General features: G+C 51.6%; 2 protein-coding genes across 6 annotated transcripts in view; both read left to right on the top strand.

The window, feature by feature from the left end:
• The window catches only part of LOC112102348 (RNA-binding protein 4-like), a 6953-nt gene extending 3480 nt beyond the window's left edge, over nt 1-3473 (top strand). For 3 of the 4 annotated variants that reach the window (XM_024193582.3, XM_029911154.1, XM_026650346.2), the window contains exon 2: nt 998-2252. In XM_024193582.3, coding sequence (XP_024049350.1) covers nt 1056-1994 — 939 coding nt within the window. In that variant the 5' untranslated portion in view covers nt 998-1055 and the 3' untranslated portion in view covers nt 1995-2252. Of the gene's footprint in view, nt 1-997; nt 2253-3386 lie in introns of those variants that run through there. The other variant, XM_024193583.1, reaches the window with a different exon arrangement.
• A 26-nt stretch (nt 3474-3499) lies between these two features.
• ARL2 (ADP ribosylation factor like GTPase 2) overlaps nt 3500-10334 on the top strand; it is a 12471-nt gene continuing 5636 nt past the window's right edge. Inside the window, exons 1-3 of one of the 2 annotated variants that reach the window (XM_024193585.1) lie at nt 3500-5257; nt 6523-6667; nt 7184-7389. The gene's annotated coding sequence lies outside the window, so the exon portion shown is untranslated. Of the gene's footprint in view, nt 5258-6522; nt 6668-7183; nt 7410-10334 lie in introns of both variants that reach the window. The other variant, XM_024193584.1, reaches the window with a different exon arrangement.

The raw sequence follows: 10334 nt of genomic DNA, 5'->3' as shown, positions 1-10334 counted from the left end.
TTTTTTTTTTTTTTTTTTTGGTGGTTTGGGTTCTGTAGTTTCCGCATCAGAGTGTTGCTCTTTTAAGACTGCTAAAAGCATGCTCCACACCTCGTCCCTCTCAGATTTTGGATGGCACTTCAGATTCTTAAACCTTGGGTCGAGTGCTGTAGCTATTTTTAGAAATCTCACTTCGATACCTTCTTTGCATTTTGTCAAATCTGCTGTACAAGTGTTCTTAAAACGAACATGTGCTGGGTCATCATCTGAGACTGCTATAACATGAAATCTATGCAGAATGCAGGTAAAACAGAGCAGGAGACATACTATTCTCCCCCCAAGGAGTACAGTCACAAATGTAATTAATTCATAATTTTTTTAAAGAGCATGGAAGCATGTCCTCTGGAATGGTGGCTGAAGCATGGAAGGGGCATACCTTGCAATGCCGGCTACAAAAGTGCCATGCGAACGCCTGTTCTCGCTTTCAGGTGACATTGTAAATAAGAAGCAGGCAGCAGTATCTCCCATCAGTGTAAACAAACTTGTTTGTCTTAGCGATTGGCAGAAAAAGAAGTAGGATTGAGTGGACCTGTAGGCTCTAAAGTTTTACACTGTTTTGTTTTAGAGTGCGGTTATGTAACCAAAAAAAATCTGCATTTGTAAGTTACAGTTTCACGATAAAGAGATTGCACTTCAGTACTTGTATGAGGTAAATTGAAAAATACTATTTCTTTTATAATTTGTACAGTGCATATATTTGTAATCAAAAATACTATAAAGTGAGCACTGTGCACTTTGTATTCTGTGTTGTAATTGAAATCAATATTGAAAATGTAAAAAAAATCCAAAAATATTTAATAAATTTAAATTGGTATTCTATTGGTATAAGTGCAATTAATCACAATTAATTTTTTTTTAGTTAATCGCATGAGTTAACTGCGATTGACAGCCCTACTTGGTATCACTATGATAGCTTGAACATAAGGCGGAAGTAACTCTTCTCCCCTCTGTCTCTCAGTTGAGTTTGCGTGGGTGATTCCTGAGAGCATTGCAGGCTGGAAGTGCAACCTCCTGCCATGGTGAAGATCTTCGTGGGAGGAGTCTCCCCTTCTGTCACAGTGGATGAGCTGAAGAAGCTCTTTGAGCAGTATGGACAGGTGAACGAGTGCGACATCCTGAAGAACTTTGCCTTTGTGCACATGGAGAAGGAGGACGAGGCCCACAAGGCCATCAGCGAGCTGCACAAGCAGGAGTTCTACGGAGCCCACCTGACGGTAGAGTACGCCACCTCCAAGATCCGTAACGCCACCAAGATCTATGTGGGCAATGTCTCCAGCAAGGCCACCACAGCCCAGATCAAGGAGCTCTTTGAGAAGTTTGGCAAGGTGGTGGAGTGTGACATTGTCAAGAACTACGCCTTTGTCCACATGGCCAAGGAGAGGGAAGCCATGGACGCCATCTTGAACCTCAACGACATGCCTCTGGAGGACCAGAAGATCTTTGTAACACTGTCCAAGAGCAACAACTCGCTCAAGACAACCAAGGGGACCTCTGTGCCACCTCCACCACCTGCACTGCCCAGTTACTACTTCCCCAGGGGGCGCATCCCCCCGCCACCGCCTCCATACACCCCATATGCACCCCGATCTTGGTATGACCGGGAATATTATGACCGCTATGCTTATGAGCTCTACGACCGGGCGATGACTGCCAGGACAGCATACGAGAGGGTCCTGCCACCTCCGCCCTCTACCCCCACCGCCTACAGAGAGAGGAGCCCTGTGGGCAGGCGGACGACCGCTGCGGTGGCCCAGTATACTGATCCCTATGCTGCCGCGGCTGCCGCCCAGACATACAGTCAAGTGTACAACCAAACGGGTTATGCAGCAGTGGCGGCTGCAGCCGCAGCAGCAGCTACCTACTCCCAGTACAGCATGGGTGCCACCTACAGTGCAGGAGAGTACTATGAGAAATACAGCAACAGCTATGCCACTCAATATGCCCAGACGTACTAATCTTACTGTGCTCATAGTAGTAAGTGACCAGAGATCTTAGCTTCGGTGGGAGGCAGAGGCATGGGGTGGAGAGTAACTAGCCCTAGAACTCCTTATTGGCACAGTTTTTTATGGGGTAAGGGAGTGCCACTCCTCCCTAAAGTAGCTCTCTGATGCCATCCACAGTGGATGGAGGTTACCATGCCTCCTGAAAGGCAGTAAATAGGCTCCTATGAACTAGACAACCTTTTATGTGTGTGTGTGTTTATATATATAAATATATATAAAAATATATATAAAGATAGCCTTGATTTCCTTTGAAGGTCAAGTAGCGCTGGCGAGAAGTGAGTTTGCCTCCCTCCCTCCCCGTTAAGAAATTAACCTGCTTTCTTTTTCCTTCAGTCGTCTCATGCTCCCACTTTCCAAGGTTTGTTAGGTTGCATCTTTTCTCTACCTTCCTCCCTCATCCCCTTTCCCTCCTGGTTTCCTTTCCTTACGTTCTGTTTTGGTTTGGTTCAGTCGCTAAAAAAATAATCCCAGTTTCGAAGATCAGTCGCCCGACGAACTGGCCCCCTGCAAGCCTGCACTGACAGCCAAGGTGATTCTGCTCGTAATTCAGAGCAGATCCTTTCTTGATTCCCCTCCCCTCTCATCAGTTTTAACCGTTGTAACTTGCAGTGCTCTTTTTCTTTTTGCTGGCTAATTCCTTGGCGCGGTCTTCCCGTGCTGTGCATGCGGAGCGGAGTTTTGAAATGTGTGTCTCTAGATCCGTAGCTAGGACCAGATGGGGGGGGAGGGGTGCCTTGTTCTGTTTCTGTACCTCAGTATTATAAAAGGAAGTGGATTTTTTTGGTGCATCCAAAGTCCGTCCGTGTCACGGCTTCTTTTTCCCTTTTTGTTTTTTACATTGATGATTAAACAGCTTGTACAGAACTTCCCGGCGTCTCGTCGTCAAATCAGCTGCTGCGTCGCTTTAACTGTGCCCAAACCTCCGTGCGGCTCTTCTTTCTCTGCCTCTCTCCTCTCTGCCTAGCGAACGGCAAAACTGACACCCCGATTTTGCTTGACCGTATCGCGCTGCCTGTTCCGCCGCGGTTGCCTCAGTTAACGGAGCGACCCTCTTCCCTTCCCATCTCCCTGTGCCCTCCCCACGGCGAGCACCTTGTTAGCAACCCCACAGGCTGCCTGGGTTTCCCTCCTGCCTTCTGGCCACAGCATTCCTCTGCTCTAACTCAGCCAGGGCATCTGTAACTCTGACCTGTTGCAAGCCCCTTATCTGCTATTCCTGTTGTTGAGGCCAACTTCCCCCCTCCCTCCCCCACCCCCATACACATTTGTTTAGACCTCACTTGTCAGGTATCTAACATTTTAACCCTTTCTCCCCCCCCATTGATTTTTTTTCTCCATACACAGCCCGGTGCTCGGAGGCGTAAGGGGGAAAGGGATCTCGGCTGCAAAGGTGCAGGCAGAGCTGATTCAAGACAGCGCAATGCCTTTAACCACCACCCTGCTGAAGGAAGCGTGAAGCCTCCACTACAAGCTTGAGTGAATATACCACTCCCCTTGTCCCCTATCTGCGCTTCTTCCTCTTCTGGTGCTCTCGGGTTAGCTATTTGGCAGTCCAGAGGGCACCCTCTGGTGAGAGCGCAAGGCTAGCAGGACTCATGGGTTCTATTCCCAGCAACTCCCTTCCCCTCCCTGTGCCTCGGTTTCCCCACAGCAGAGATTGCGTTGAAATCTTTGGGTAAGCACTGAATGTGCAAAGAGATCTTGGTTTCTTGCTGGGGATGCTGCCTCCACCCATCTAAAGCGCTCCCCCTCCCCTCCCCTTTATGATGTCCTCTGGCTAGCTCATGTTCCTGCCCTTACTGGGTTTGAAGATCTAGGGACAGACCCACTCCTTAGCACATGCATGTCTCAGCCTGGGGATCGCTTTGGTCATTCCAGATCCCCCTGCATGCATCCGCATAGGGCTAGCACACCCTGCCTCCATTTGCTTTTTAGTAGCTGTCGTCAGTTGCCAGAGACGATGGCATAGGAATCCATTGCGCTGCTGAATAGTCAGCTTGAGCTGCTTTCTCTCCTAGGAGCAGACTCGGGGCAGAACGTGGTCACCCGCTGGGGCCAGGAATTGCACCCCCCATTGGTACAGCATTGGGTAATGCCTTCTCTTGATGTGGGATACAGAACTAGGTGGACCACTGGTGTGTGAGAGAAGTGATAGAGAGACCCTTTCATTCCCCCAGCAGCACGTCTGGGAGGTGAAGGGGGAGCCTCAGAAAAAAACAGCCGACAGGGTAACCGTCTCCCTCTGGCATCTGTCCATGGCAGATTGAGGTAAGGCAGAAAGACCTCCCCAATGAGTGTTTGAGCCTTTGTTTGTTGGAGACGATGCTGCGAGCAGGGGAGTGGGGTACTGGGGGGAATGGTGTAGTGGTTAGAGCAGGGAGAGTCTACCCCAATAGCTTGTAGACAGATCACTTCCCCTGCCTGCTTCAGTTTCCCCATGTGTGACTGAGGGAGCATTTCAGTGCCTGGAGAGCCTCTAATGGAAAGGGCTGTAGAAGCACCATTGCCATTCAGCCCGGGCTCAAAGGTCAGACTCCTTCTATCCCCTGACCATGGGGGTGCGGCGTGATGTGCCCCAAGAACAGAATTTGGAAGAGCCCAGCAGCTCAGGGGAAGCCGCTCTGAGCATCCAATCAGAACGGTCTGGATCTGGCCGTGGGGGAGCATTAGGGAGCAAGTCTTAGTTCCATAAGCATCCAAAGAGGGGGCGCGGTATCTGCTTTCAGCACAGTTCATGGACAGACATTTGTCAGCCTGACTTCTGAGCCATCCTGTTGGGACTATCAAGTCTGCTGACTCCACAGAGTCCTTGGAGCTGGCACCTCTGTGTTTAAATCTGTTCATTTTACGCTGAAGGCCAGCTGTTAACCCAAGCTCCTCCAGGCCAAGGGGAAACCAAAGGGCAGGATGCAAAGCCCCTAGATCCTTTTAGAAACTCAGGCAGGAGGGGCTAGTGAATCTAACTCGCCCATCTATTCTAGATTGACCCTATCCCAAAGAGACCTTACATCAAGGTAACCCCCAGACCAGGAACTCTGTTGGCCTCAGCTGACATGTCAGGGGAAGAGCAGGATTTCTGGAGGACCCACCAAGCATCCTGCTAGCAGAGGTGAAAGATGACTTGAGGGATTCCCCGAAGATCTCCCAGTCTCTTCTCTCTAACCACTGTGAGCCTTAAACACCCAGGGGGAATCCAACCTGAGATGAAGCAGGAGGTAAGCGCTTTTGTCCCCCCTTCCCTTTCACTCGCACTCCAAGAGGAAGGAACAGTGGTGTGCTTCTATCACAGACAGCACAAGATCTGGGTTCTGTTCCCTGGTTCTGGCACTGACCTCAGAGCAAGTCTGTGGATCTCATCTATAAAAGGGGCAAGGGTTGATTCATGTTTGGTTAAGATCTCCACTGGCTGGTGCTGAGTCAAGTAGTGTTAGAAATCCCTGCCACAGAGAGGTTGTGTTCTGAAAGCACGTGCCTCCTGCCTTACTGGGGTAATTTAGTTTAGGTCTTTATATGGTTCCCATAGTGACTTGATCACTGTCTGCAGCTGGGGTGGAGATTTGAGAGTAGAGCAGTCTTTAATCTCACAGACAAAGGCAGAACAAGAGCCAATCGGTGGACGTTGAAGCGAGCCAAATTCAGACTGGAAATAGGGCAAACTTTTAACCCCGAGAGGAATTAGCCAGTGGACATAGAGACGTTGTGGATTCTCCATCGCTTGGAGTCTTTAAGTCAAGACTGGCTGTCTTTCCTAAACCTGCGCTGTAGCTCACACAAATTACAGGCGTGATGCAGGAAAAGGGATTCTCTGACCTACAGTATGCAGGAGGTGAGCATAGATGATCAGAATGGGCCCTTCTGGTCTTAAAAGCAGTGAATCATTTCCGCAGTATGTGAGCGCCTCGGTTTTGAATAGATTTATCTTCCCAACACCTCTGTGAGGCAGGGCAGCACTGTTCTCCCCATTTTACAGATGGGGAAACTGAGGCACAAAGCAACTAAGTGACTTGGCCAAGTTCACACAGGCAGACTGGCAGAGCAGGGACTCAAACCCAGGTCTCCTGACTCCCGGTCCAGCACTTGAGCCTTAAGATCATTCTTCATCTTCTAAGTTATGTAACATTAGGGTTGCCTGCCTGAAGAAATACAGGCCCTTGGCTCTGGTTAGGTGGCCCTACTAGTGCCATGAGCCCAGGCTGAATATAGGGTGAATGCGCCCTAAGGTGAACATACAGATCTAGGGCAGCCGACAGTTCCCAGCTTCAATTCCTTGGCGCTACTGCATCAAAATGTGTGCGCTCTCCTCTTCGTCATCAACCCGAACAGGAAGGGGCAGATTGAGGTAAACCCAGCCCTTTGGCACAGCAGCCCACCCACAACGTGATCTGTGTGTGGAGTGGCCTGGTTGTGACGAGGACTGAAAGGAAGCCTGGAGCTGGGGAGCCTCCAGCTGAAATTCTCTTCTCTTCTTACTCTCTCCTAGAGCAGAGCGGATTGGGCCTTCTCTCTGTCTCTCTCTCTCTCTCTCTCTCCCTCCCAGCCCAACTCCACCATCCCTTGTTCTGCGAAAGCAGCGAGCTCCGTCCCCGCCACAGTGCTCTGGATGCTGTCGGAAGGCTCCCTGCTCGGTGAGATTCTCCACACCTCCTGGCTGCTGGGTAACGGGCGACAGGGAAGCAAACAGCCTTGGCCCCGCTCTGCCCTCTGGCTGGGGAGAGCTCATGGAGCTAGGAGCTGGGAGAGGTCTTTCCCTGCGATCATGATTGGTGCTTGGGGTGGGATTGATCTTTCAAGGTGTTGAGAACTCATCCCCTGGTGGGCGGGATGCCGGCTTGTAGGGCTGGCTTGGTTTGCATCACGGGCAGCTTTCTCCATCTAGGGGTGTTGGGACAGGAGGGAATTCTCTGGTTTAAAGACCCAGGTTGTCCCCATTTCCTCCTGGATGATATGACTCGTCCTGCAGCCTTTGGTTTGGGTGTGACTGGTGGGGGCAGCTTTGCATCTTCGCTCTGTACCAAGGCAATGCAGATTTGGCTGGGCCTCTTCTCTGCCTCAGAAAGATCTCTGAACCGCTGCTTCTGGATGGGAGTCACCTTGCTTCCTTGTCTAACCCGGGGCCTTGACCAACACCACACCTTCCACAGCTTCCCTCCTTGATCCCTGCCCCCTGACGTGGGGGGTCCCGCAACAGAGATGGGGCCAGCAGAGCTCGTGTGCGGGACGAGAACGGAGGCATCTCTACCACCGGGTACCTCCAGCAATAGTCTCGACTCCCTGTTAATTGCAATTGGCTCCAGCAGAGAAGGATGGAGTGCGGGGACTGCAGGCTCCTCTGCATTGGATGAGCATGGTGAGCTGCTCCTGAGGTTGGTAGGTGTGTGTGTGGAGGCCAAGGGCAGGGGTAGAAGCCTAGGGCTCGGTGCTTTGTGGGTTGGAATAGTGGAATACATTACTTTCCTAGGGGACTCTGAGCAGCAGTAACTATAAAGCCTCTCTCATTCAGAGATCTGGGTTAAACTTGACCACAGGAGCTACATGAGATGGGTTGTGTTTGTTTTGCGGCTCCCCAGTGGACTAAACCACCCCCCAAGCGGGCTAGATTGGCAGTGTCAGCTCAGGAGAAGCCCAGGAATGAACTGGTGGAGGTGGAGGGTGTTGCTAGAGGACATAATTGGGGGCCATTGGCTGCTGTGTGTGAGAGGAGTCCGGGGGTGGGATAGCAGGGGGGCTGTTGTGGGTATTGAGGGGGATCAGCAGAGTTGGAAGAGGAAGCCAGGGGACTGTGGGTCAGGATTGAGAGGGACCTTGACAGAACTGTGTAGTGGGGGAGTCGGGTTGGAATAGCTGGACAGCTGTGGGTTGGGATTAAGGAACATTGGCAGAGCGTGGTGGTGGGGGGTGTGAAGCAGAGCCCAGCCTGGGATAGCATGAGGGCTGCGGGCCAGAATTGAGGGGCATCAGCAGAGCTGTGTGTGGACCCAGAACTGGATTGCCTGCTAATTCTGTGCAGCTGGTGCTAAGCTGCCGTGACATTTTGCATTGGAACTCCGTCAGCACTAGGGGCAGCCCCCTCTGCAGAACCCTAGCATCTCTGAGAGCAGTTGGCTTCTGCTGTATCAGTGACCATTGGCTACCTGGCTCCAGCCCTTATCCAAGGTCCAAACTGCGCTTGAGTGAAATGTGCCGCCCTGGCATAGGGCTCTGGGATTGGTGGGTGTCATCTAGTACAGCATCACAAGGGTAGGGGCTGTAGGGGCAAGGCTTGGGACTAATAAACATCCTTGTTTAAGCAGCATTTGGGCTGGCGGCTGATTATTTCGTGTCTGCCTCGGTCTGTGGTTCCCTTCCTGTCACTGAAGAGGGCCTACTGGCTTTGCTAATGGGCTCCTCTTTGAGCAGTCACAGACCCTGAAATCTTCCTCCCAGCTGATCTCATGCTGCAGGAGTGCCATCCCTCACCTCCCTCTCTTCTCTGTCCACAGAGCTGCTTCTGTGGTGGGACAGTGGCCCAGTGGTGAGGGTGCTTGGGAGACGTGGGTTTAATTCCCAGCTCTACCACAGACTTCTGGCGTGACCTTGGGCAGGCCACTCAGTCTCGGTTTTCACCATCTGTACAATGGGGATAATAGCTCGGCACTGCCTCATGATGGGGAGGGAGGAAAAGAGTTGAGACTTCAAGGCGCCCAAATGATGGCAATCCTTGTCTCTTATCAGCAGCTCTCAGAGCACTTTACAAATCAGGTCAGAATCGTGACCCCCATTCAGGGGGACTCTGAAGCACAGAGGGGAAATGTGACTTGCCCAAGGTCACCCAGCAGGTCAGTGGCAGAGCCCCCACTCTCCTGAGTCCTAGTCCAGTGCATGATCCCCTAGGCCACACAGGCTCTCCTAATGGGGACCAGATAAGTACCTTACATGGTCAGAAGTACAGAACAGCTGGTGTTACAGGGCCACCTACCCCGGAGCAAGGAGAAGGGGAATCCTATGTAATGGGAAAGGCTACTTCTATAGCTAGACTGACTCTGCCTTCCACTTCTTCCAGTAGCCTTTGCTTCCTTCCCCTGGAAACATGGAGCACATCCCAGGCTATGGGCATGGTCGTAGGATGGGGATCTTCCACTAATTACCTTCCCTACTCCTCATTTTGTCTTCAGTGGACCTCCAGCTCCTTAGTAGAGCCCGACAGCAGGACACCTTCCCAGCACTGAGCTGAGACATGTGTACTGTTTAGGGGAGAAGACAGGATAGCCCTGGTGGAATAAAACCAGTCGGGGGAAGGGGTGTTCTCACATCAAACCGCTACAGCCAGGTTCTCACACCATGGCTCCTTTGCCCCCCTCTCGTAATGGGACCATGTAGTGGGTGTAAATTACACCGCTAAAGCAGGGTAAAAAGGGGCCTTAGGCCTAGATCCTCAAAGGTATTTCAGCTCCTAACTTGCATTGAAAGTAAGGGAAGGAAGCTAAATACCTGGGAGGATTGGGCCTTGGACAGGGCCTAACCTGAAACTCGGAGTACACCTCAGACTCTCAGAGTGGGGAGATCTGACTTAGGGGTGGCTTATCTGTGACCTGTTGCTTTGCAAAGAGCTGTAACTCTCCAGTGCTTGTTTGAGTGTGTCTGTGGCTAAGAACTCTCTTTGCTAAGCCGGTGTTCCTTTCACGTTGCCCTTTAAACTAGAAGCCAGAGGCCCCTGCAGCCAGGTGGAGTGGGAGGGGGTGTAAGCAGCTGGGTGGTTTGGGATAGCTGCGGCACTGCTTTTGGGGCCTAGGGTGGCCAGGGTGCAGTGCCCCACAACCTACCAAAGGGCTCGGACAAGAGGTCTGCACCTGGGCGGCCACCCTACAGACCCAGAAACAGGGACTAGAACCCAGGGGGGTTAGAAGCTTCTGGGACCCAGGATTGGGTCCGCTTCCAACAAACTGGAGAAAAGAGGACTGGGCTTGGCCTAGTTAAAGCAGTACAACACCCCACCCCTCTGGCTGGACATAGTGATCGGGATATAAAGGTGCTGAGCTATTCCCCTACAGGAAGGGGAATAAGCTATTGCAGTCTAAGGCACCTTTCTACCACTATAACTGCCCACAGTAGGGCTTGTCGTATATTTGTCCGTTAACCTCCCCCTCCCCCAGCTGACAGTCATACTGGAACCAACTCTGAAGCCAACAAAGAAAAGGCACTTCCTAGCTGACTAAAGAGAAATAGCTTCTCCCAAATGATTAATAGTGATTAACAGGGCCGGCTCTAGGATTTTTGCCGCCCAAAGCAAAAACAATTTTGGCTGCCCCCCTCCCC

Source organism: Terrapene carolina, unplaced genomic scaffold, assembly GCF_002925995.2.
Source record: "Terrapene carolina triunguis isolate 2854851 unplaced genomic scaffold, T_m_triunguis-2.0 Scaffold89, whole genome shotgun sequence".
Lineage (NCBI taxonomy): Eukaryota > Metazoa > Chordata > Testudines > Emydidae > Terrapene > Terrapene triunguis.
The sequence above is the reverse complement of the archived record's forward strand: the minus strand, read 5'-3'. Positions and strand labels throughout refer to the sequence as shown.